Raw genomic sequence first — 27,439 nt, 5'->3', positions numbered from 1 at the left:
CAGGAGCTGGGAACCTGCTAAGTGTCAGTGGAGCTGCTGGTGTTCCCGATGGCTAGATAAATGTGCCTGCTGTGTCATGGAGCAGCAGCTCTGATGTGCATTGCTAACAACATGTGCTGGGATGGGCTTTCTGACTTGTTGGAGAGCAGCTGAGTGTGTTTGTGCACCACCGCACCCCAATTACAAAAGCCTTTTAGGATCCTCTAATAAGACGTGCCAGATGAGGTTGATGCCATGTGTTGTCATTGGATCTGTTGCTTCTCTAAGTGACCTGGGTTTCCTGAACAGTGCTCCTTAGACAGAGGGAAGTGTGTTTTGTGAGAATGGCAATACTAGTGAGGCTTTTCCTGAGTAACAGAAAGATACCTGCAGGTTTAATCTCTCATTGGTAAACATATTTACTGGGAACTGATCACTGATTGCAGATGTGTTTTGCTGCATGTAGAGTCAGTGTGTAATATTTTAAGGTGTATTTCTGAAATAAAGCTCCGTGTTTTTTTTTTTTTTTTTCTAGGTAATCATATTCTACCTGATGAAGATTTGGCTTCATTTCATTGGAGTTTACTTGGTCCAGAACATCCACTAGCTTCACTTAAGGTACAGTTTTATGTAACTGCTAGCAATTAAGCTAAAATCAGGCATGACAGTTAATCAGAGCAGTGTAGTAGATTAATACTTTAAGTGTTTTGCTAGTACAGTAAAGACCAAGAGGAGGCTTATTCAGAAAGGCTCAGGTTAGCCTGCATGGCTCATGCAGATTTTTGAGTCACAGCAGCTATGCAAAGCTCTTATTCTCAGTCATCCTCTGGTGTTCCTCTCTGTTGACTGCAGATGATACCTGGGGTGATTAGCCTTACCAGGCTAAACTTAGCCTTTGTGATCTCCCTCAGTGCCCTTCAGATACGTGAGCCTTACTCCCAATAGATTCACCATGTGGTTTCACTTTGACATGTAGCTTCTCTCTATTTATTTATTATTTTTTTAGAGAACTTTTTACTCATGTTATTCAACCGTCTGACATAATTAGCAGGGGATCTTTCTACTAAATTATATTCTACTAATCCGAGTTTGTGTGTAATTGTCGGTTACCTGTACCTGTTAAATTAAAGTGGAAATACACCAGTGTTGGTTGTGCAAGAAAATCAGTGTGGTCTGTCTTCAGTAGGTTTTTTATTTTTTTTTCTGAGGCAAGTAGCTTGTCTGATGCTCTTAGTTTACAGTGTGTCTGTTCTGCTGCTTCATCAAACTTGCTTTGTGCATCTGCCAAGAAGCTATAAGAGGAAATGTGGACACACTGGAGAATGGAGTAATAGTGATCCTTCTTTCCCTCTTCCATAACAGACATATCTTTTTCTCCTAAGGTGTTCTATATAGCAAATGAATTTGCTTATTGTAAATTCTATAAGCCTTTTTTTCTTCACACTCCTGTTCCTTCAGCACTGAAAAAATTAAACTTATTTTGCTCAAGGTAGAACTTAAAAACAGATTCAAGATTTTCAGCAGAATTTTTATGGCTTTCACATGCGTTGCTTAGCAAACAGCTGTGCCAATTTGATGTTACACTCATCTGCTTTTTTGCTACTGCTCCTGATTTTAGGAAGGTAAGTGTCAGCACGTTGTAATCATAGAACAATACAAACATGCATGTTTGCCACAACCTTCTGATATTTGAGGTGAAGAAATGAAAGAATGTAAGGTTGTGCCTGTATTTTTGTTTTTGACTGGGATGGGTAAAATGTAGGACTTCTCTCAAGGTGCTAGATAAAACTTTTAGATGTGTAGGCTACTTCCTGAGTTTCAGACTGACTAAATGTATATTGTAGAAAGTCTGGGGTATGATTGCAGAGATCTTTTGAAAAGCCTTCTAAATGCTTACTGAGTTACTCTAGTAGAATGCAAATTGGACTTTGTCATCTTTGCTTTTGCATTTACATTTTCAGTGAAAGCACCAATTGAGTTTTTTACCTGACATCCTAAGGAAATGAAATTTGTTTCCTTAGAGATCATTGGGCTGATTTAGGCAGTCCTCCCTTTGTTTAATCTCTTGACCAATGATAATCAGATTTGAAAGCAGTTCCCATCTGGCTGTTGTGAGCTCTGTGAAAGCTGATACACTATTATTGATGAAAAAGACCCAAATTATTGCCCTTACTGAGGGAAAAAGCTTCAACACATTGCTTCATTTCAAAGCAGCTGGCTGGTCAGTTATTAAATGCATAGCCCCAAACTAGCTGCGGCATTACTGTCTCCTGACTGATAACCTTGTCAAAAGAGTCAAAGAAGCTGGGCTAAGGCAGGAAGGGCACCAGTCTACAGGAAACCAGTCTTCCATTAGTTAGTGGTCATGGAACAACTTGGGTTTTTAGCTTCAGTTTCAGCTATACCTCATGGTTTGAAATCATAACTTGCTTCAGTAGCTCCTCACTCAATTTTATTTCTTATGATATCTCAATGATGTCATTACATCTGTCTCTGTAGAGATAGCTTTTGTTAATTGCAGATGTGCAGAAAACAACACTGCTTCTAAATTTTATGGACGTTTAATAAAACCTGAGGCATGTTTATGTCAGCCATAAGTTACAGAGCAAGAAGTAATTTCAGTACAGTTAAAAAATCACAAGCTATCTTAGAAGTTAGAAAGGGGTGGGAATTAGGGTCTATATGATCAAGTTTTGCTTTTTTGCCTCTATTCAGAGTTTCTGTTAAGAATTTTCCAAACCCAGGGCTCTTATTCCACAGCTCATTCAGCTCATTCAGTATTTAAAAATCTTACTGCTGCATAAATATTTTAATCTTTTACATCTAAGTATAATCTTGAGCATCAGCGCTAACAGTTGCAGTTCCCAGTGGTTGATCAGTTGCTTGTCAATGAGATCTATGACAGATAATAACGTACAATTTATTTTCTTCATTCCTTCTCAAACCTTTATGATGAGACGGGATGGTTACTCTTCCTAGAAGAGCAGCTTTGCTAGCTCACCAAGTATGACGTAGAATAAAATTACCAGTCTTCACTGGTAGAAAATTGGCTCGTCTGGCAAAGAGTGGCAGTGAACCTAACTGTCACGACAGCATCTGTACCTGCCTGTCATAAGGCGCCGACAGCAGCAAGAGTGAAATTCTATCAACAGATTTAAATGAGATTACTTGAAATTGAAACGAGGAAAGTTGTTAGAATTCCTGAGCAAGAGCTTGGCTGCTAGACCTGGTCTGGAAGCTGGCGCTGTACTGTGTTTTATTTGTGTGCTTCAGGATTTATTTTTGAGAGATCTAGAAAAAAAAATTTGCTTTCCATTCTGGAAAGCTTGCTACAGGATGGAGCTTCAAAGGCAATGTATTTTTGCATCAGGACTGAATTATGAGGGACAGTTCTTATCTCTAGAATGAGTTGGTGTTGATCTGGGAGAACATAGCGTCAAATAAATGCAAACGGTATATATACAAGGGAAAGGTAATCTTAGAAACAAGCCTTAGCAAACTTCCCTTTCTGGAAAGAGAAGAATATGCAGTGAAAGTACATGAGAAGGATGTCTTCATTTGTGGTGGTTAATCTTCCTGTTAGGATGGATTTGAAAGGATAGATTTGCTGAACTCTTTGGCAAGCCCTTGATATGCCCATCATACAATTTATCAAATCTATTTTTACCCAGCAAAATTATCTGTCTCATCTCCTTGGCTGCTCAGTAGAGGAACAAAAAGAGATGCTTCCAGAAGGCAACCCAGAAATATGCAGGTTAGGCTGCTTCTGTGAATTGCTCCAGGTTCTTGTCTTTCTCCATTGACTTCCGAGGATGTCTGCCAGAGGGAGACTAGTAAGCTAAGTAGGTGCTTGATGTGCTACAGATCAGATGCTACTCCTAAAATATGCTTAAAGTTCTCATGCTGAACGTGAAGGGTCATCACAGTGGTGATTCAGGCTGGAAAGGGCCTTGAGAGGTCATCCAGTCCAAACTCCTGTTCTAAACATGGTCAACTTGAGGTCAGAACAGGTTGCTCAGTGCTTTACCTAGACTTGCCTTGAAAACCTCTGCGGTTGGAGATTGCACAACTTGTCTGGGCAGCCTGTTCCACGGCTTGACAATCCCCATGGGAAGAATGTTTTTCCTGGCACACAAGCTGGACCCATCTTGTGTCTGTCTGTGCCTTTTATCTGTTGTCCTTCTGCAGTGCACAACTATGCATAGTCTGGCTTTGTGCTTTTGATAACCTTTTAGTGGGTATTGCAAGGCTGTTCCAAGGTATCCCCAAAGCTTTGTCTCTACCAGGCTGAATAAGCCTCAGTCCCTCGGCCTCTTCTCACAGACCAAGCTCTCCAACTCCTTCACAGTCTTTATGGCTTTCAGCTGAGCTTGCTCAGCTTTCTTGACCTCTCATGCTGGGAGCCCAAAGCTGAATGCACTGTTAGGGAGGTGATATAATGAGCTCCAAGGAGCAGCAACCATCCCAAGACCGGTCAGCTAGCTGTAGTCTTGGGATGCTGGCCTGGCACCAGCTGGCCTCTGCTCTTTGCCCTGCTAGCTCACCTTTGGCTTGCCTCAGGCTTCCATGGCACAGCTCCAGCCTGCATAGTGACCAGGTGCAATGCTTGCTTTTGTACTTGTTGAATTGCTTAAGGTTCCTGGTGGCCTGTTCCACTCGCTTGTCTAGGTCTTCCTGGATGGCAGCTCAGGCCTCAAGTTCGTGCTGCTGTTTAGGAGTGTCATGCAGATCCTCTTATACTCTATGTGCCTGTGTCATCCCTTGAGTTTATGCTTGCGCTCTTCCCTTGTATTTAACTTTCACAGGCCGAGACAAGATGCAAACTGGATGGAATCTCAGTAGAAATAACTATGCAAAAATAACAAAATCCAGATAACCTGTATTCCTCAGGTCTTCAGCCTTTTCTCACACCAATGTAAAAAACGTTTCCTGTGTGTCACCTCACCATAACTAAACAGTCAAAGTCTCTTTTTTTCAGTGGTTTGAAAATAAAAGTAAACTGATTATCTGTTTCCAGCAGGCACAACGGTGAATGCTGGTACTAGTATTGATTAGCCTTTAAAGGCTTTGTGGCCAGGAGATGGTGGCAACTCTCATTGTCCCTGAACAGGGGAGGTCTTCCAAGCGTAGCTTAAGTGCTTCCTGCAGTATCCTAATAATCCAGTGGAGTTTCACATATGTGAGCCTTTTTCCTTCTGCTAAAGCAGTTTTGCAAGTTGATTTTGTCAAAACCAAGGCTTTTTTTTTTAAGTGTTATCTTTTAGCTTCAAGGCTTGTAATGTTGCTCTCAGCCTCTCATTTTGACAAATACCTTTGTAGAATTAATTTCCTCTCCCAACTTAATCCTGCCAAAGTGCATTAGTAGGTTGCTTGTGATTCTTGTCAGCGGTCCTTCATGAAATGAGTCTTTTTAGAACTAAGCAAATGCATTTCTCAGATGTCACACATGTTGAGGGAATGAGGTTAGAAAATACAATCTACCTCTATGTTTGCCTTTTCAAAATTCATTTTTCATGTTGTTTGTATGAAACTCTTCTGTAGATGATAAGGAAAAAAATAGCTTCTATGAAGAAACCTCTTCTAACAAAAGATTGGTGAAGCATGATTCTGATTTTGTTCTGAAATTCTTTAAGTGCAGCTAACAGCAAGCTTGAATAATTGGCAGGTTTTCTGTGAATTTTACTGCTCTTATTTCCCCATTCCTAAAAAATGCTGAAGATTTACCATGTATTTTGATTCGTGCATGATTAGAAACTCATTTCTGATCCAGTGCAAAATTGAAATTTTGGATTGCTGCTAAGTTCTAAAATGAATAGAAATCTTCTTAATAACAGGAAAGTTGGTCTCATTTCTCCACTTTTCTGTTTTGGCTTCTGTGGAGCTCACAGTACATTTCATGTTGAAGGTGTTTCCACTTATGGCCAGGTATCTTCTAAAACAGAGAAAAAGAAAAACCGGCTGTCTGAAATATCTCAAAATCTGTAATGCTGTAAATCTGTACTTTAAGAAGATCTCACATCAGGAGTTAAGAGTATGCCCCACTGAGGTCCTCAGGCTGTTGGTTTAAGAGCAGCTGTGGTACACGTAGTAAGCCCTTAATTCATCTCACTTGAGCTTTGGACTTGCTCAGTCTGAGCTGAATGTCGCAGTGTCTTCTCTTGATGCAGTTTAATGTTTTAAAGATATTACTGTAATGAAATGACTTAAACCTGATGGTACTGCTTATTCTCTTCACCCTTTGAATTTTGAAGCAGACATTGCAGGAACACTTAGGCAGTAACGTGGGATTTCTCCAAGGTGCTCTGCAGAGAGCACATCTAACGTGACACAGCCATGTTATGATTCAGCTGCTTTAGAGATGTGTAATTGTTACGTGTACAAATAAAATGGTAGGTGTTCCTAAAACAGCTTAGATTACCAGTGAGAGGAGAAACTCTTCTGCTTGCAAATGGGAGCAAAATTCCCTTATCAATCAATATTTGTGCCTGTAAGCTTATGTGTGAACGTGATCTATGTTTGGGATTATTCTGTACATTCGGATTGCATGCTACTGGAGATTTAAATCTACTGTCTGCAAAAATAAAAACAATAATACAAAAAACTGCTGTGCCACTGCCTAAACTAAATCAGACTGTTCTTTATTCAGACTGATAAAATGTGGGGCTCATCCCAGGCAGAGGGTGCCCAGATACAGAATGAGTATCTTGACACTTCTAGAAAGTAGACGTGAGGGGAGGGAAATTGATATGAATGGGAATTTGAGCAAAATTTCCATGGTCTAAATATTAAAGCAGTGTAAGAGAGTGCATAATAGATGATCAAATACAGGCAGAGGAGAGAAAGTAATGAGGTAGACTGCATATGTAATAAAAGGGGGTTTGTGTTGTGGATTTCAAGTTGCAAAGTTAAACCTTGTGAAGTGTTAATTGGAATTTTGCATAAACATTTCTGACAAGGCTGAATTGCAGTATTTTTAGTTAAGTGTGGTACCTCTGTAGAACACAAACATAAGGATTTCTCACATTTTCTTGTACCTAAAAACTAGAACTCTTAAGCAGTAATTGTGACCTCTCAAATCTTGAATCGCCAATATATTTGAAGTGGACAGATAAAAGTTATAAACCTAGCTGCCCATAGTGCTACTGATAGAGTGCTCCAGAATTGCACGAGGTTCCGGACAGACATTTTAACAAGCTCCTTAGGCATTCCCTGAAATGTAGGGCACGCAGTTAGAGACGAGGCCTTTCTTCTGCCCACTTTGTGCAGAGCAGCGGGAAGGCAGCGACCTGCCTGCAGCGAGCGGCTCTTGAGACCCAGCTCCAGCACAGCTCGCAGCTTTTAACTTCACAGTGGGCTGTGGTGGTTGCTTGGCCTGAACTTCCTCTGGTGCATATAAGAGAGGTAATTCCCATAATCATACGCTGAATAATCCTCAGATTATTTTCAGCACGCTAGATATAGAGGAGCCTATTGACAGAGTTGAGATGGAAGGCCAGGGTTTCCAGGGCTATCCGGTTTCCTTCCTTTCTCCATGCAAACACTGGAAGGGTTCAGGCCGAAGATCTGAGTCTAAAACTTTCTGGCACAGCAGCGGAGCCATCTGCAGTTGTCAGCTGCTGAACTGTGGGAGCTGCAGAGGCTTTGGAAGTCATCCCACAAAGTTCTTCCAGCTCTTTCTTCTTACTACAAACAGAGTTCTTGTGCTGTAACATCCAGAGCGATTCTTATCTTCTCAAACCCGTGGCCTGAGTCAGTGACCAGTGAATCAATGGGAATTCATTATTTTCTTAAGATCTTGAGTAGACTGTACTCTGGGTTCTGTAGACAAAAATGTATGATCTGGAGAGACTCAGTCATAAGCTTGAGGGAAATTTTTAGCACACTTTTACTTGCATGTTTCTTGTGCACTCAGAATAGTCAGTATAGGATGTCAGACGTATCTGAACACTAATTATTTTAATTCTCTATATATCAAATACATATATTCATATTAAATCGTTTTATTTTAGAGGAAATGTCCAACTGGAAAGCACTATAATAATTAGCATTGTTGACCTTGTCTGTTGTTGGACCAGGTACTTAAGCAGCAAATATTTATATAGAGGTGAGGTTTTTCTTACACACATGTAGATACCTACATATGTACCGTAGATGTGAAATACATGAGTCATTGTTTAACTTGAAGTTTTGAAAGCAAGGTGCAAACCCCCAAAATATTTAGATCCTAAATCTGTCAACGTAGACTTTGTTGAATATATTTTCAATAAACAGTTGGGTTAATTCTTTACTGTGTAACGGAAGGATCTTGGGCTACCCTGTTATCTCATATCAACATGTTTGTTTTCATAGGTACGTGCTCACCAGTTAGTTTTACCACCTTGTGACGTAGTGATCAAAGCTGTAGCTGACTACGTCCGTAATATTCAGGACACCACTGATTTGGATGCCATAGCAAAAGACGTTTTTCAGCACTCACAGGTAAAGTATGAAGAAAATATTATTTGTTTGTTTGTTTTAAACAATTGTGCCCTATATTTGTGTTGCACAATTGCATTCAGTAAAAATAGGGTCTTGAATCAGGTGATATAGGAATCTGTTGTTGTATGCAGTGTCGTAGGTACCCTAATGTAACTGTCTGCTTTTTTGAAAGGCAAAACTATTACACTTAGTCGTGCGCTTTGAAGTTTAGTTCTTGATAACCAAAGAGGTTTTGTAGTCTGGCTTTGTGTACGTGAAGATATGTAGTGTTTTTCAAGCTTTATCCTTACAGGGGCTGACATAGTATTTTTTGTGATGGCGAGTCTCCGTGGCTCCATAGGCATTAATACTGTATGTGATATATCACATATAGTTGACTGTAGTTGACTACTCTGCAGTGCTGTGCTTACCTGTAGATGTCATGCCTGGATCTGATCCTGATAGATATTTCTTTTTGTATTTATTTATTTTAGTCTAGAACAGATGACAAAGTTACTCGATTTAAGAGAGCAGTTGCTTATTACTCAGCAACTAATAAACCTATGCCATTTCATCCACCACATTACATAGGTAAGTAATTAAGAAAATAAAACTTCTCACTTTAACTAAAACCTGACGTAACCCTAAATTATTATTATAATAACCCTAGATTATTGGTAGGGTCTTAGAAAAACATACACTCAGGCAATATTCATTACTGTTTGAATACGGTGTTATAAAAAAAGTTTTCACAGAGTCTTTGCAGAGGTTGTGCTCTTGTACCAGAAAGAGTAACAACCTGAACTTACTTCCTCTTAGCTATTGCTGAGTCAGTTTTAAGCATTAGGTAGCATCAGAATGTAGTGCTGGAAATGAGTGAAAACTGGTGTCTACTTCCAGTCATGAAGATAATTTCTATTTCTTTTCCACAAAATGTATTTCATGCTCCTCACTGGACTTACCTGATGTTTTTTAGAAACTCTTTCCTAGCCTCAGATTTTTTCTGATGTTGTAACACATGTGCTTAAGCTATAGACACTAACTGATACCCATCTCAGATTGTTCCAAGGTTCACAAACTAACCTTGTGACCATAACATTTAGCACATATACCTCATCCTTAACATTAAAATGTAATTTGGGCTGGAATTTTTCAAAGACTTTGTTTCTGTACTGGTATGTTCTGTACTTTTTTTTCTTTTTTAGCATTTAAAAAGTTATGTAAATGGTAATGAAAAGTGTATTAAGGCTATGCTAGATCCAGTATTCAAGTGATAGAATGTGCCAGTGTTACATATATTTGTGATGCTGTTTTTTGCCGGCTGCTTGCTTTATCACATCTCTTGGGCTTTTTTTCTTTGAAGCTTCCTTTGGTTTCCAGGTCGAATAAAATTATTGTACAGTAGTGAGAGAGGAAAACAGTTGAGAGAACATGAGGCAAGTAAAACAGACCTCACAAGCTACAGAATATTTCTATTATGTGTTAAAAAATGAATGAAACTCACTTAAGGCATAGCAGAGAACTGCTAACAGAACAAGAAAAAATAAACCATGAAAGCAAAAGGAAAAAAAAAAGTGGTAGAAATTATGTCAAATAAATAGTGAGCGTTTTCATGAGTGGTTTTCTTTTTCCCCTGTTTGTTATTTCTCCTCCCCATTTGCAATGCAGCAGCCAGACCAAATCAGTTTGGAATGCCTGGGATAGTGCCACCATATGTTCCTTCTCAGATGCTTAACATTCCACAGACCTCACTACAAGCAAAACCTGTGGTAAGTGTATCCCTCTGCCCTTCTCCTTGAGAGAAATCTGTCATGCTCATTGAATTAAAATCTAGTTGGGAAAGGTTACGTGTAACTTTTTTAGCCTGCGTGTTCATTTGCAACCTGGAGCTATAAAGAAGCCATGGACTGTGGTGCGACAGGTTATGTGGATGCCTGAGATGGCTGAGATTTCATGTGCACGTTTGGAAAATGTAATTTGATAAATAGTATGCTTGTTTTTTTAGAGGATCCTTATAGTTACCTGTATTTAAGAAATATTGCTGTATTTTAGGCCCAGCAGATGTCCAATCAGGGTGGTGCCCAAGGTCAGGGTCCATACCCATACAGTCTCTCTGAGCCAGCCATCACCTTGGAAACAGGTGGAAAAAATCTTTCTGAGCAGAACAACTACAGTAACATTCCTCATGAAGGAAAACATACACCATTGTATGAACGATCTTCTCCAATAAATCCAGCTCAGAGTGGGAGCCCTAATCATGTGGATTCAACCTATTTTCCTGCCTCTTCTACATCATCCTCCTCCGACAACGATGAAGGCAATGGAGGTGCAGTGAAGTAAGTTTTCCACAAGGATGTTTTCCTACTCTTATTTTCAAAATCATTCAGTGTGCTGAAAGTAACAAAATCTGCTTATTAACGATGTGGTAGACTTTCAGAAAACAGCGTTAGGTCGCTGTGACTGTGAATCTATCCATGGTTCACCCTTGTCACCTCGTTCTTTAATGAGCAGAAATCCAAAACCAAATAACGTTCCGTTTTTTTCCACTTCTGGTCTTATGTTTTATTGAAAGAAGGAAGCGGTGAGATTTTGGTAAATGTCATAAAACCTTCCTGTTCTTTTCTTTGTGTAAAAGAAATACTACCTCACAGTACAATTCATTAAAACTTCAGTAACTAAAAACTGTCTGCAACTTTACTGAATTTGTAGTGTTTGCGCTTCAGATATTTTGGTGTAGTGTGGTTTTGCAGAGAAACTTGGTGTGAGTGTCACAAGGCCAAGATTTAACGCTATGACCTAAGAGCTCTCACTGACAGGCCATGTATATAACAGTGCTGCAGTGAAATTGGTTTTGTTCTCTTCTACTAATGTGCTTTGTTTACCGCAGAAGTGTTTTAAGACTTGCACTAGATCGTATGTCTGTCCTTGGCAATAAAGTTGTGCAGACTTCCTTGTAATTACTGCTTACTGACCTACAAAAAGGAAACGTGAACAGAGGCAGTTTGTGTTTACCTTTTGTCTTGCTGGGTGTAGTGGCTTACAATGTGAGAATCAAAACCTGTGGCTTTAGCAGGTCTGTGATTGCCTCTGAAAGCTTGTGTGTCATAGTATAAATATGCTTCTACTTGATACTGAATTCTGAACAGATCTGCGATTACGCATTGTGGTTTGGACTTGGTTTTTCTGATGCAGTCTGTCAACTTTAAATACATTATCACGTGTTCTGTAGTGCAGAACTGGAAAATGACCCACTTTACACATATATGAAGTATTTTTCAGTGTTTTTTATAGTACATTTTTATGGAATACATTTTGAATTAATTTGGAAATGGAAGTCTAGGCATTACCACTGTTTGCAGTCTTCTGATCGAGGGAAATTACCTGGCATGGTGACAGATATTTCAAGATCAATCAAGAATTTTGCCTGCACAACCATCATGTACTCATCGTAAAGGATCTGCTGTTACTTTGAAATGCAGTCCAAGTATTGACAGTGTAAATGAATAAAAGTAGGAATCTTGAAGACACTTAGATATCTACGAATTGACATTTCTAATACATAGCATACCTTAAAGTCCTCTCTGGTTAACAGTTAAATTAACAGCAACCCAGGATTTATTGCATCTTAAATGGTACTTTAACTCTGTGTTTTTCTTTATGCTATCCTTCAGCCATGTCAGTGGGAACAAAATAGGCTGGGAAAAAACAGGAACCCAGTCAGAAAGTCAAACACGTGGAGACCTGGGAGACCAAACAAAGGTAATTCCTTTGGAACAATGAACTTCTAAACATTACAGTGTATTGCTTTGTGTTTTAAGTTTTGTAGTAAGCTGCTGAGTAGAAGTTTCAAAATTGATCTGTGAGACTTAATGTGAGTTTTTACTTGTTCTTGTGAATTACAAAACAGTAGCTTTAAAATTCAGGAAGAAATTTTCCAAGGAATGTTGTTAGCATAAACATAATGTATTTGCTTATATATAATACTTAAGTATGCTGTTTTGGAAAATACTAAATATAAAGTAGAAACAAATCTATGAACCCCTTAGCTAACAGCCTCATCCTTGCATGTTTACTAAGGAGTATAGCATTATAAGTGAGACAGTATCCACATGTACAGGGTCCGTGTCATGTAAGCTGCAGTATAGTGAGAACAGCTCTAACACACTATTTTAGCTTTTGCTATGGACTGTTATAGGTGTATTAAAGGTCAGCTGAAGAATGGAAGTCCTTCACAAGTGCTTGGTAAGACTTTCACATAATATGTATTGAGGTAGCTCCATGGGACCAGCTACAGTGTACTGCTAAGTAAAGGTGGGATGATTAAGCCATCATTAAAGAGTTAACATTATCTGATTTAATTTCTTCAAGATACAAAATCATTGTCAAATTAAAAGTGTGATGATCTGTTTCATGACTCTGAGCCGTTCTTAGAATGTTCTAATCATTTGGATGTGATACTTCTGCATTTTTGTGATGGAGCTGTGCTCTAGCACAAAAAAAACCCAACAACAACAAAAAGCATCGAAAGAAAGCAAAAAAGAAAGCAATCCTAAGTTACTTGTGCTGTAGAAGAGCAGAACATTTTCCCTGTACCTTTGGTATAGAAATTCCAGTAAACTTTGGCATTGTGCTTAAAATATCAAGCTGATGATTTCATCCATTGGTGGTTATTATTTTTGCAGACTACGCCCCGCATGATAGCTGTATCTGCCTGTGGATTAGTCACCATATGCAAATGCTAATGTGACCTATTGCATTCCTTTCTTGTCTGTACCATGGCCATGCACAGAGCCCGGCGCGCCCCAGCTGCGGCCCTGCGTGCGCTGTGCTGCCCTGCAGAGCGGAGATGGGGGGCGGCCGGCGGGGCACTGCTCCCCCAGCTGGGTGACGGCTGGGTGGGACGTGCTGCAGGGCACGGCTGCCTGCCTCTTTGTACATGCAGAATTAGGGCTGTGTAAGCAGTGATTCAACTTTCCAGGAGATGTATGCATGCAGTCCAACTTGAGTGCAACCAATTTAATTTGTTTTACTTACATGCTTTTCTTGAATATCAATCCACTTCTTCAGCCCTCAGTAGCAGAAGGCAGTTCCATCTCTTGAGCACAACGGGAAGAATTATGAGTACATCTTAACTTATTTCTTGAAGAAGTGTATATACAGAATGATTAGAAAAAGAAATATTTCCTGCAATTTTCCACTTTGTGATGAGCTGTATGAGTTTCTGGGGTAATTTGAAGCACTGAAAACTCAGCATAGATCAGACAGCACCAGTCTTGACACTCCTTTTGCTGTGACTTGCATGTCAAAATTCTCGCTTTGTAGTGGTCTCACGTAGGGATTAGACATGACAAAGGCATGCTCTTCTCATTTGGGTGGATGTATAGCACTAAAAAAATACTTTCAGCTGTGGTAGTTCCTCATTTTAAGTGTTTGAAGATCACTGTAGCAGATTCAGGAAGAACTTGGGTCATGAGAATGGGGAGAACGTTGGTATGGTTTGGAATTTTGTTGTGTCTCTCCCTCCATGTCCCTCAGTAATGGCCAGTCCTGTAAACTTCATGTTTCAGTGTCACACTGCATTTTAATTGTTGGAGTAGTAGAAGACAGGAACAACATCTTTAAACTGATGAAGATAATAAAAGAGCCGTGATAATATAAAAGAGCTACAATAATCTCTGTTTGTGAAAGCATTACATTGTGTAAATGGTTCTGTACCACAGGCTTTAACCATTTATTCTCTATATTATCACTTTCATAAGTTAGAAGTCTGGTCTACCAACTCCAAAGTATAATCGTATAGTAGCATCCTCTTTTGTTGGGTGCTTAACCGTACTCGTAAAATACTGTTTCCCCTTTGGCATTTTGTTAAAGCCTAATTTAACTAAATTCACCTTTTAGAAGGTTGTCAGAAGAAGAGATTTTTCTTGTTTTACACAGGTTGGTATTTTCCATCAGTGCCTGGTGAACAAGCTTAGCTTGTTTAGGACTCCTTCCATTCTGTTACTTTCTGTAGGATTTATAAAGTGTAACATTTTACGTGCAAATTATGAAAATAGTCATGCATAATGTATCATCGCATGCATGCAATGAACGGCAGTCTCAAAAGTAATTTCTAAACTATTATCATAGCTTACAGACATGAAACTAGTAGGAACTCTTTTCTGAAGCTAAAAGCAGCTTTCAGTTCTGAAGACAAGGATTTTTAGGAATGAAGTCCCTTTGGTTTTTTGTTTTTTGTTTGTTTTTGGTTTTTTTCCAATAGTATCTGTGAGAACTGTAACGCAAATGCTTACAAAAGGTTTATTCACTGGTGGGTAATACATATTTTTTTAGTAATTGTCTTCTGCAAGCAGACGAGGGCTAATAGCCTATATTCTGTGAAAATCTTATGGTCATGGTTGTGTAGTGTATTCTGCACGTTGCTAGAACGTGATGTGAGTCTTCACTGTTTTCGCTGTGGATGAAGAAGAAAATCTGCTATTTCTCTTGGCTGATCTTCTGTACGCATTAAAAAGCACCTGCTGTTGTGTGTTCTGTTATAGGCAGAAGGTTCCTCTAGTGCTTCTTCAGGAAGTCAGGCAGCCGATGTCAAAGGGAATCAAACCAGTAATCCACAAATCCCATGCCTGTTGTCAATGCCCACCAGAAACCACATGGATATTACTACCCCTCCATTACCTCCAGTAGCACCTGAAGTATTAAGAGTGGCAGAACACAGGCACAAGAAGGGGTTAATGTATCCCTACATCTTTCATGTCCTAACCAAGGTACGACATTTTAAAATTATGTGCTATAAAATAATCTTTCTGTAAAGATAATTGCACTTAAATATCTGGCTAAATACTTTTGTAGTTTTACATCTTGTTTTAAGCTTTGGATTTTGGTCTGGTTTTAGTGCTTCTAGCACTTCTTCCACTTGATTTTTAACCGCTGACCTGGGCTGGTAAGTTGTTGCTGTAGGTATCAGATGACTGTTACTACTATTTACTTTAAAATAAACAAACAAACTTCTTTTGTCTTTAATATTTTATTTTGGTACTTCTACATGTTTGTGCATGTGTGTACATATGTATTGCCCGTTTTTAGAGTGTGACTTGGTGTCTCTGCCAAGTCTCTTCCGGTTTCTGTTAAAAAACAACTAGATTGTTTTCCCTCATGTGATCCCTCCTATCCTTAGTAGCCAACCCCAATAAAGACATAGCACCTGTAATAAATCCCTTTTGTTGTATCATAAAATGCAATTATAGAACTTGATGATGCTATGAGTTCTTCGGTCATTGATTGATTTTATGTGCTAGCCTTGAGATCCCAGGTAAGCTGCAAGCACTTCCACACAGCTTAGGCCACTCTTTCTGCAGTATGTTAAGTGGAGGGGGGGGGAAGGAAAGAATTCGATCTCAATGGCCACATAGGAACATCTTGAAAAGCAATGGGACAGCCTCTTGCCAAAGTAAGTAGTGGAAGGAGTCCGAGCAGCGGTGTTCCGCACAGCTCTGTGTTTGACTTACTTGAGTTCCAAAAGAAATGAATTCTGTTCATTGTTCCTTCTGAGTGTAAACAGAGGAGTCCCAGAACGAGACAATTAATCCTCTTCCACTGTAGTGTTCAAAACACTTAGTACTGGTTCCTGTACATCTAGCCCATCCACTGTACATATTTGTACAGCATATAGCAAAAGGGTACTGTCCACACTGCTGTTCATTTGCATTTGTCTTAAAAAATCCATTTCAGAGTACTAAGGACAGTAGACTGGAATTTGAAATGCACAGAAGGAAAGGTTACTCTATCAGGGTTTGGGTTTCCTACTTCTCCTGTGTTTATGCTGCACCATAGTTGGTACTGCTGTCGTGTTCTTGTACTTGCCATGTTTATCAAAGAAAAGTGGAGAAGAAATGAGACCTATGAAGACCGTTGGTGCCAGTTCTGTTTCACAGTTTGTATGGCCATATACTCTTAGTACATTTAAATACTACTGGACGTTTCCTGTCTCACAATGGAAAGAAACTAATTGAACACCTGAATTTTGGGAATTCACTCCTAGCAGAAAAAAAAAAATGAATCTAGAGACTGTCACAATATAAGTCAAATAAATCAGTACTGCTTAGTTTTTTTTTCTCTACTACCTGAAACACTTTTGAATGTTCACTGTGGACCTCAAGTATGCCAGAAATATGTTGACAGGCACCTCATTGAACGATTCTGAGATGCTTTAGAAATTGGCATGCAAAGATGTTCTGGATTATGCTGTTGTTATACATATAGAGAAACTTTTTACACATCCTTTATAGCTAACTTAGTGTTTTCTGTATACAAGATAAACTCTTTTGTAGTACTTTAACCATATATCCAATACTGCGGATATAATGGAGAACTTTATGTAACCTAAAGTGAAACAAAGAGCATGAAGCAAGCTAGCAACTTCTGTGTAAATATACGTCTACAGCTATTTACAGCTTCCACCAGTTTCTGCATTTTAATCTGGCTTATGTTGATTGTAAAGGCTTTTGAGCATACAGAATGCTACAGTGTTTGCCTGTATCTCATCCCTTTACTGGAGAGTTTATCTGGAGATGTCATCAATGTGGCTCCTTTAAGTGTTGCTCTAAATCTGCGTTCTCATCATGAGATAATTTTTGTTAATTGACTTAAAAATTTCTTGTGGGCTAAAAAAAAAATCAGATTGATGGGGATCTTCTGCAGGTTGCATTTACTTGAGAAGGAGTTAAACTTCAATGAATTACGTTACAGGTTTTCATTGTTCTACTGCATAAAAAGCACAAATGGGTGGCATTTTAAAATGGGAAGAAAATGCCCTTTTAGAAACAGCAGGTACTTAATCTGTGCAATGCATCTCTGGAAAAGGATGAGGTTTGTTCTGAAGGAGTTTTTTGTTGAGGTCACTGATGCCAGAAAAAAAGGAGAATGTTGAGTAAGCTTTCAAAGGTATTATTGATTCTTGACACCTTTACTAACAGGAATGAGTTGTTTTCCAAAAGAAACAGCATAGTTGGATGCACAGATACTGAAAATATAGAACATTGCTGCTATTTTAAGAGAGCTGGAAAGTCTTTTCATGTTTTGTTTCTGAAAAAGAAAGCATAAAATGCTTTACCCACATATAAAACAATATTATTTACATAATTCCCAGTTGCATTTTTTTGGCCAGGCTGCCTCATAATGTTATTTCTTTACAGCGAGTCCCCAGTACTGTCTCAGTGCACCAAAACCTCCAAGTGGTGTTTTTAGGCAACATGAATATTTTTTTAAATGATTATCTGCAATCTAGACTGATTTTTAGCATTTATTCTTCAAATGTGCTTTGAGTGTCTTACTTCTATAGGCATGTTACATTATTGTCATATATACCGCTTTGCTCCCAGAAGCATCGGTATGTAAAAGTCAGTATTTAGGTAATGCAGACAAAAAGAACAAGTGTGTGATGGGAAAAAACAGGTAAGTGATGGGAATAATGAGAGCCCAGAGATTTACTGGAAGTAAGGAAGTATGTCGTAGCAGGGTAGTCCTCCTCTGGAGTTACCTTCACATACATAAGACCCATATTACTGCTGAATCACGTTCTTGACAAGGTGGGATTCGCTTTAGAGCTGGACTGAGTTACTGAGCATACCTAAAGGCTTCATTTTTCTCACTCTAACGTGTCATATTTTTCTAATTTCTTTCATGGAAAAGGGTGAAATCAAAATTGCCGTTTCTATAGAAGATGAAGCCAACAAAGACCTGCCTCCTGCTGCTCTGCTCTATAGGCCAGTTCGTCAGTATGTTTACGGAGTCCTGTTTAGTTTGGCAGAAAGCAGAAAGAAAACGGAAAGACTCGCTTTTAGAAAGAACAGACTTCCACCAGAATGTACGTACTGCAGAATCCATTCTTTATTGCTCTTCCCTTTTGCTGTGTTTTCATTTGTACTGTAATTTGAATGAGAATAGCTAATAAGGCTTCATGAATGTAACTATAGAACTGGGGGAATTTGTGGCTTATTTGATCCATGGATAATAGAAAAAGATGTTTTTAATTTGAGATCTTGTTTTTTGAAGTAGCTTAAGAACTTGAAGTGCTACCCTTTTCTAAGCAAGTTCCAGGGTTTGTCTTTCAAAAGTTTGTTCAAGCTGCTCTCAGGCTTGCAGCAAGTAGTGTTATTATTTGATGGACTGTTCAATATACATGTTAGAACTTGATTTTAGAAAATCTGTATTCTGAGCAGTTCTGTGTAGTAACTTTCAAGTGTTGGCATAAATACGTGGTTTAAAATCTGCGGAAATGAGGTGTGATGTAAATAAAAGCAGACTAAACTTTTGTGAACAGGCTTGTCAAAAGATCTTTTTGCTGATTCAATCAAAAAGATGAGTGTTAATCCTTACATTAATCTGGAAGTTATCTTGTTAAGTTTTCTGCTTCCAGGAATTACTTTCATTCCAGAAAATTCAGTCTCCTCATTCTGGAGTGTTTTACTTATTTATAATGAAATGCATGCAAGGAAATGATTGAACTTTACAGTAGCATCTTATAAAGGTTAAAGCAGTGCTGAAGCATTAAGTGGATAGCAGCAGCAGAAGTACGTATTCATGTGTAGCAGTCTGCTGTCTCTGTACGAAATTGAAAAAGCAGATACTGAGAATGCCTAAAAGCATTATTCACAGTCTTGATGTGTGAAAGAGTTATCAGTTGTTGTGCACATTCATGAGGAAAGTGGCAATCTTCAAACAGTGTTTGAAAAACTACTACTCTCAGTTATGTTGTGGGAATTAATATTTACCCCGTTCAATTGGTTCGTCACACATTGTCAAAAGCTTAACTCTTTTAACTCAAATAAGAGTGTTTCAGGTTATGAGGTTATTTCAGGATTAAAATAATGAAGTTACTTACAGTGCTTATTTGCTCTCATTAGAGTTTTGTCCTTAAGTGTACTACTACATCTGTAGTAGTAAAGTATCTCACTACTGAAGGTGTGCTTTGATTTTTCAGGATATTTTCACCTCGTAAACCTGGAATGTTCTCTGTAGACTATTGGGATACCCATCTAATTTGTCTTTTCATTTTTGCTGCTTTTCAGAGGTTTATTCTCAGTGGAGACTAAGAATGCTACTGCTAACTTTGTTTAGTAACAGGAGCTCCAGCAAATATTGTTGCAGGATGCATTCAGTTACCTGACCTACTTCTATTTTAGAACTAACCATGCTTTAAAAGAAAAAAAAAAAGAAACAAAAATGGGAACATCTGCTCAAACACTGGTAGTTTCACCACAAAGCTACAATTGCTGGTAAAGATAGATTTTAGCTACGATGATAGCTTGTGGTTTGAAAGGGGGTGGGTTACAGGAATGCATTTCATTTGGTCACCTCAATTAGAAAATAGCAAGAACTGAGCAGATTGTGCAGGATCCAGAGAATAGCATCCTAAACAGCAAGAGCTGATGTCTCAAAATATCCTGCGTCAAACTCAGTAGCTCCTACTGACTTCTCTAAGGGCTACAACACAGGCTATATTGAACAAATGATTGTGATTCTGCTTTTATTGCTGCTCTCAAAAAATAAGTACGTATGAAAGAGTAATTAGCAGAAAAAAATTAGAACAATTAAGAGAAATAAATTTCTAAACGATGTGTGTTGTCTCTAGGTTTAGGTAGACAGTTGATTATATTAATATATCTAAAATTCTGTAGTTGTACAAACCATAACACTGGCAACATCCTGTATGTAAACAATTTCTAGGTGTATTGTGTGTGAGGATTATAGGAAGCTGTGAAAAGTGTGTAATAAACTTGGGGTGTCAGTATTGTTACTGAATACATAGACAGTAAGGCAATTGACCTGTTGTAGAATAGATCTTTTCTGTCTTTTAAATCATTATTATTTTTATGTAGTTGAAAAGTCAATTACAAACAGCAGATCTGTTAGAAGTAGTGAGGCTTTTCAGTAGTAATTGCCTGCTAAGTAATGCCCTTTCTGGACACATTCTCATGTCTGCTTCCAGAGGACATGAAAAGCTGAATTGCAACATCTTTCATTGTGCTTCTAGTGCCAAGGGCATGCCATTGGCTGTGCTCCCCTTGCTTGTGAGAGGAGGTAGTCAAAGTGTCTGACTTGCTCTTCTTTTCAAGCTCTGAAACCATCTGCCCTTTCCACTCTGTGGAGAAATGCACACTTGTACGAGCTGCCATTACTGTTGGTTGGATCTGAGGGTTTGTTATCCTAAGCCTAGCCACCTTGTCATATACTGTTCTCCATCAAGGATGTACTCGGCTGACACTGTTTCTGCCAAAAGGAAAATGGTACCTTGAGCAATTGCCCTTTTTCCAAATCAAACATGCTTTGCTCCAGCTGTACTGTCAATGAAGGTTATGAGGTTAAGAGTCTTGATTAATCCGCATTAGCTATCTCATTTCCTGAAGATGTTAGGTACTTCACATCTCATGGTAAGTTTCTGGGGGGGAAAAATGCTAAGAGAATATCACAGAATCTTAGTATATCCTAAGTTGAAAGGGACTCATGAGGTTCATCAAGTCCCCTGTCTGGCTCCATAAAGCACCACCCGAACTGACGCTCCTTGAACTGTGGCAGGTTGGGGCTGTGGCCAGTTTCGGGCAGTCTGCTCCATGCCCACCGCCCTCTGATGAAAGCGAATCCCCACCTGACCCTCTCCTGACAGCTCTGTGCCGTTCCCTTGGGCTCTGTCACTGTCCCCAGAGAGCAGAGCTCAGCACTGTCCCTCTGCTCCCTGTGAGGAACTGCAGGACCCAGAGGCCTCCCCTCAGCTCCTCTGCTCTGCGCTGAACAAACCACAAGAGCTCAGCTGTTCTTCGCATGTCTTGTCCTTCAGGTCCTTCCCCATCTTCGCAGCCCTCCTTTGGATGAGCTCTGGTATCTTTATGGTCTGTGTTGTGGCACACAAACCTGCACACTGTGCTCAGGGTGAGACCACACCAGAGCAGAGTAGGACATTCCCTTCCCTCACCTGGCTGGCAGTGCTGGGCTTAATACACCCCAGGGTACAGGTGGCCCTTTTGTCTGCCAGGACACACTGTTGACTCAGATTCAACTTGCTGTCAACCAGATCCATGGATCCCTTCCCACGCGGTTACTCTCCAGCCTCTTGTCCCATGGCCTGTATGTATAGTCAGGGTTGCCCTGTCCCAAGAGCAGAATCTGGTGCATGGTATTGATAAACTTCACGCAGTTGGTGATTGCCTTGTCCTGTAATTTCTCAAGAGAAAATCTGACTCAGAATTTGTCAGAAAACATCTGAGTCACAGGTAGCAGTGAAGGTTTTAACATACAGCTGGAGCAAGCCATATGCTGTTGCTTATGACTTTGGAGCCTGTAACAATCATGTATGTTTATCGAGCAGGTTACCTTAATGCAGGTTGATATTGAACTTCTGCACTTGGACTGCCCTTAAGTGTCTTGAGGGTGATGTTCAAAGCAGATATCAGTATATTGTACCATTCCTTGGGCTACTGTGAGTATTCAAATCTACTCATCAGCAACAGGAGGAAATTTATTATGAAAAACAGTATAATTAGTTCTATAGTGTTGTGACTGAACGTGCACTTATCCTGAGTGTTTGTTGTAGTTCGTGTCGCCTTCAGGGTAGACGTTTCTTATCTCAGAGTGGAAGTCCTGGAAGGAAAACACAAAACGTTCTTCTGAGGACAGACTCAGCAGTTGAGGAAGATGGTGTTTTTGGCAGCAGTCCCAGTACAAAGTTGTCAGTGTGTAAGAAATGCTCTGGAGAAATAAGTAGATACAGACTAGTCCTAGATTCATCTGTTAAATGCTAAATTTGAGTGAACAGTACTGCAACTGCTTGTCAGCTGATACAGCTATAATTCCTTCTTCCCATCGTTCACAGCAGGGAGGCTGTTTGCCACTCCACTTCATGTTAAACCGTTCTCCAAGAAGAATGGTTACCTTTCCTGAAATAACCAGTGCATTGCACAACTTTGAAAACAAGGTAGCTCTTCAGTGTAACCTCTACAGGTAGTGTATTACTGTAGAAGGTACTTTTCAAGAGCAAACCAATGCACTCTTTGCTCTTGATCTCATAGGATCATGGAAATTGTCATGCCAAGATTAAAAGCTTTGAACAGCAATTGAATGCTGAAAGATTAGATTTCAGGTAGAAATTATAGACAAAATATTTCCTTCTTTTAACCTTGAGGTTGTTTTAGCAAAAACTTTATGAAGGTAATAAAACATCTGTGTTCTGCAAAGCTCTGTTTCCTTGCAGTTGTCTTCTGTAAGGAAGTGATGGAAAATGGGGAAGTGGTCTTCTGGGAATGCTTTTAAGTGTGGTGAGCTTATAGAGTTTGCATCTGGTTGGCTCTGACAGGGCATCCGAAGAGAGATAGGGAGTGTAGCTAGGAATATTGCCTCTAGTATCAAAAGGAGGTTGAAGGGAAGAAGAGTAGAACTCCAGAACACAGCTGTTTTGTCAGTTGTCAACAGTTGGCTTTTTCATTGCTGAACTAACAACTGTTCGACAGAAACTGTTCTGTGTAGTAGCCTCGTTACGTTCCCTAGCTGTTTGGTGAAAGGGCTAAGAAGTTTTGGTGTGAAAGAATCTCTTGCTTCCAAGATCCAGAGTAATTATGTAGGTTGCTCCAAAAGTAATGCCTCCTATTCGTTTCCATGGAAATTACAACAGGTACAAAGAGCGCAATAGTACTTTTTGGTAAATTATCCACTACAAAACATTATCCTTCAACATATTCACCACCATTAGCTCTGCATTTTTTGCTAGTGACGAACAAGGGCCTGCATGCCATGCTTGTAAAAATCTGCAGCAGCAGAGGTGATTCCCTATTTCAAAGCTGACACAGTGGTGGTGTTGTGAGGGTAAGTGTTGCCTATCCAGTACATCTTTTACTGGTCCAAACAGATGGAATTTAGAAGGCACCAAATCTGGCCTGTACAGTGCGTGTGGTAGGATAGTTCAGCCAAGATGGGCAGTGTGCTCTATCGTCTTCACACTGGTATGGAACCTGGTGTTATTTAGTTGCAAGAGAAAGGTTGTCGTCTTCTCTGGCCTCCCTCTGGAAGTTCAAATCCTCAGCTTAGTCAGCATCACGATGTAGCAGAGTCGATGGTTTGTCCAGGTTCTAGGAATGCCCAAAAGATCACCCCTTTCCTGTCTCAAAAGACAGTGCCCATCATTTTATCTACTTAGGGCTGCGTCTTGAGCTTTTTCTTCAGTGGGGAATTCTGTGGCTGTGAATGGATGAGCTGATCGAGGTGCTCTTTGTTTTGTGATGAGACAGCTGTGCATGGCTGTCTGGAACATGGTTGTATTTCATGTCACTGTTGCCACGGCTGAAACGCACCACCCACCGGCTCTCTGTGTGCACATCCACTCCTTGATCTCCATAAATGTTCAACAAGCATCAATGAACGTCAGTAGGTGCCATCTTTTCCACATGGAGGAATTCAGTGACACTCTTTTGCTTCATCTGCACTTCTTTGTCAGACACCATTTTGTCAGACTGCCCCTCTGCTGCCACCTGTCATACGGCAACAAAATGAAATGGAATACTGGCAGAAAGTTTCAGTCTCTACTGCCGTATGACCAACATCTACCTTTGACATCATGGGCCAACATCATAAAATAGAGGGCATTACTTTTGGAGCAGTCCTTGCATTTGAAAGCCTTCAGAAGATGCATCTTATGTGTTCGTGTTTGCTGTCCCAGGCTGAAGCAAGAAGTAAACACCAGTGTGATAGACCCTGTGCAAGTAACAGAGTTGTTCTGCTGGCTGTTAAAGCCCATCTTGAATAGCTTAGCAGCATATAAAATCTGGTAGCAACCAAAATAGAACATGGTTTTGTAGTGAGGCTACCGACTAAATATATCAGCATACTTATTTTCATTGCTGCACGTTACCTTTGTAAAACTTAGCCTGCTGTCTGTGAAGTGTAGCTATAATGCTAGAGTAGCAGTTCTAGTCCAGAAAAGCAGGAGAGATTGCTTTAAGATGGTCCGGAGCTTCTTTTTAGATCCAGATCGTGGCCTCTGCCATGGTTTACCTGCCCCTAATTATAAAATGATGTGCAAGGCTGATGTCTGATTGCTGATGGAGACTTTGTAGCTGTGAGAGCTATCCTGGCACCAGCAGTACTCTTTTCTCAGTCTGTAATGGAGGGGCTCCCAGCAGAAAGAGCAGGTCTGGTCTCACGCACTGCTTCACTAGTGAAGCAATTTCTCTGGGCTGTAACCTGAAGCTTCACTAACAAGCTCCTTGAATCTTTCCACACTGCATAACTGGGCTCTGAGTTAAGAAGAGTGCAAACAAATTTTGGGCTGTGTCAAACGTGGGGTCACTCCAAGGCCAAAGATATCATTTGTCAGTCTTGACTTTAAACTCGTGTTCTGGTTTAGTTGTCTTCAAATGTGAAAAGGGGAGATGCTGTAGCACCCGTGTAGAATCAAACAGTTTTTGTAGATGAAAGCACAGCACACATAAGAATAGTAACCTTTTCATTTACAGCGCTGCTTTTTATCAGAAGGCTTACATCAATTACTGTTTTCAAATTTTTTTAGGGTAAAAAACCCAACTAATTAAACTCATCTTTGAGATTTAATTCCTCTGCAGTACTTGAACCACAGGCAAGCATGGCTTAAGTTTTAAATCTCATTTAAGTTATCATCAGTAGGATCATATTGTTCCTAAAAGACTGTAAATGGAAAATATGTGTATTGATGTACTATTTATTTTTGTTGTATCTCTGTAGGTTTTTTACCAATGGTGCAGGTATTTTAGGGGGAAGTTGCATTTTCAAATTATGGTCTTTTAGAAAATCTGTGTATCTCTTCTGTGTTGTATGTCAATTTGGAATTATTAATGCAGTGTTCTTAGCGTACCGTTGGTTGCATGTACTCATTTTGTAAGTGATGGCAATTAGAAATGGTCCGTTCAGAGTCTGACTTGCCCGTCAACAGTGTGATCCAGAGCAGTGTCCAAGGGATGCTTTTTGGATCTCAGTCTCTTGTGTACAAGGTTTTAAATATGTGAACCTTTTTAACTTCTCTCATCTGTTATCATTTTATAGTTTCACCAGTGATAATTAAGGAATGGGCTGCTTACAAAGGAAAGTCTCCACAAACCCCTGAGCTGGTGGAAGCACTTGCCTTCAGGGAATGGACCTGTCCTAATCTGAAGAAACTGTGGCTGGGAAAAGCAGTAGAAGACAAGAACCGAAGAATGAGGGCATTTTTGGCCTGTATGAGATCAGATACACCAGCAATGCTCAATCCAACTAATGTGCCCACTCATCTTATGGTGCTTTGTTGTGTACTAAGGTCAGTGTTACCTGAAGGTAAAACAGAATGAAATAAAGTTTTTACTGTACGGGTTAATCTCTGTGATATATTTAACACTTGCAACTTTGGAAGAAGGATCTTGTTTCATTTTTAGAACATCACTTTTGGTAGTCTTTAAAGCGTGCTGCATCCTTCAAGGTTTCTTTCTTCAGTCTGTAGAGAACTGAAGAAGGAAAAAATCCTGCGTTGCTAAGAGGCCTCTGTAGCATTTGAATTAATTTACCCTTACTATACTCAAGGTTTTGACTTAAAAAAAAAAAAAAAAAAAAAAAAAAAAAAAAAAAAAAAGCCAAACATTTGGCAGCTTAGGTTGATGAAGCTGTAAAATGAAGGAGCGAGCTTTTCAGAGAACAGCTGCTTCGCAGCTTGTTGCGATGGAAAGCTCATGTGAATGATGCTCTGTCAGGTTCCCTGTGGTAGAGTTACTCATCTGGTTGAGATGGTGATAACCAACATTTGAAGTATAGTATTAAAGAGAGGGTAACAATTACCATTAGTCTTTTTTTGTAAGGACAATCTTTTTTAATTTTTAGGTATATCACTTATCTGTTTTGGTGGCCTATTCTCTCCTCCTTCACTGGAAGCAGACTTCCCTGTTGGGAATTTCCTAACTGATTCACAGCCAGTCTGTCTTCAGTGCGATCTTAAATTTGAACTTTAAGTCTCTTTGGTATTTTGTCTGTTCTAAGTATTCAAGTCTAGATAACCAAAAAAGATTCTTCTTGTTGCATTCTACTGACTTTTCTGATTAAGTAAAATGCTGCTTGATTTGTCATCTGCTAACAGAAGGAAGCTTGTGAATAACAGCTGGCTTCCTCTGTAGGTACATGGTACAGTGGCCAGGGGTTCGTATACTTCGTCGCCAGGAACTTGATGCTTTCCTTGCCCAAGCATTGTCTCCAAAGCTCTATGAACCTGACCAGCTTCAGGAACTCAAGGTAATTCTCAACTGCTGTAACTTCAGAGGTTTATCTTCAGCTTGTCCACATTGCCAATTTAGTGGGTCATGCCTCGTAAGTATTAAATGCAGAACTGGAGGAAAAAATAATTTGAGTATTTTAAAAGATAAGATCTCAAAGTTTCTATTTTTCAAAAGCAACAGTATTATAGGAAGTAGATACAAATAGGGTTGTTGCTGTGGTGTTCTAACTGTAAATGCAGAATGCCTGTCACTCTGTGCAACATCTTACTCTGGGGTACTTCCCCACCCAGCTTTCACATGCTCAAAATGAAATCTCCTCTCCTAGCCTTTGAACTAAAGTATACGAGATTTGTTCTTTGCTTTTATGTTGTTATCTCAGAAATTTGTTCAGAACTTAAGTTCTGTACTCAAAACAGTATAATTTAGTACTTAATTTGAGTTTCTGAATGGAAACGCTCATAATTACATTTTTCTACATAACGTTTATTTCCCTGGCAGTGTATTTCCTAACTGGAAGCTCTGAGGGGTGTCTGGATGTATTGGGAGCATATTAACTCCTCTTCATTTTTAATCAGTGTATTGAAGGAGGGGAGATGCTGATCACCTTGTCATGTAGCCTGTTGAAGTCACTTCAGGTAGTCTTGCAGGTACTTTGATGTAAGACTTAAGTCAGGAAAGATGAGTGGCTGGTTCTCTTCTGAGCTGTGCTTGGATACGTGTTCTTCTTAGTTAAATTAGGGAGGATAACA

The 27,439-nt window shown here is 39.5% G+C and overlaps 1 protein-coding gene across 3 annotated transcripts in view; it reads left to right on the top strand.

The window, feature by feature from the left end:
• The window catches only part of FAM120C (family with sequence similarity 120C), a 51,227-nt gene that overhangs the window by 9,276 nt on the left and 14,512 nt on the right, over window positions 1-27,439 (top strand). For 2 of the 3 annotated variants that reach the window (XM_015293434.4, XM_414325.8), the window contains exons 3-12: window positions 515-597; window positions 8,329-8,457; window positions 8,931-9,027; window positions 10,105-10,205; window positions 10,489-10,772; window positions 12,108-12,195; window positions 14,979-15,203; window positions 18,127-18,301; window positions 25,498-25,747; window positions 26,592-26,706. In XM_015293434.4, the coding sequence (XP_015148920.2) occupies window positions 515-597; window positions 8,329-8,457; window positions 8,931-9,027; window positions 10,105-10,205; window positions 10,489-10,772; window positions 12,108-12,195; window positions 14,979-15,203; window positions 18,127-18,301; window positions 25,498-25,747; window positions 26,592-26,706 (1,547 nt within the window). The remainder of the gene's footprint in view (window positions 1-514; window positions 598-8,328; window positions 8,458-8,930; window positions 9,028-10,104; window positions 10,206-10,488; window positions 10,773-12,107; window positions 12,196-14,978; window positions 15,204-18,126; window positions 18,302-25,497; window positions 25,748-26,591; window positions 26,707-27,439) is intronic. The other variant, XM_015293433.4, reaches the window with a different exon arrangement.

Source organism: Gallus gallus, chromosome 12 (genome assembly GCF_016699485.2).
Source record: "Gallus gallus isolate bGalGal1 chromosome 12, bGalGal1.mat.broiler.GRCg7b, whole genome shotgun sequence".
NCBI classification, from domain to species: Eukaryota; Metazoa; Chordata; class Aves; order Galliformes; family Phasianidae; genus Gallus; species Gallus gallus.
The sequence above is the reverse complement of the archived record's forward strand: the minus strand, read 5'-3'. Positions and strand labels throughout refer to the sequence as shown.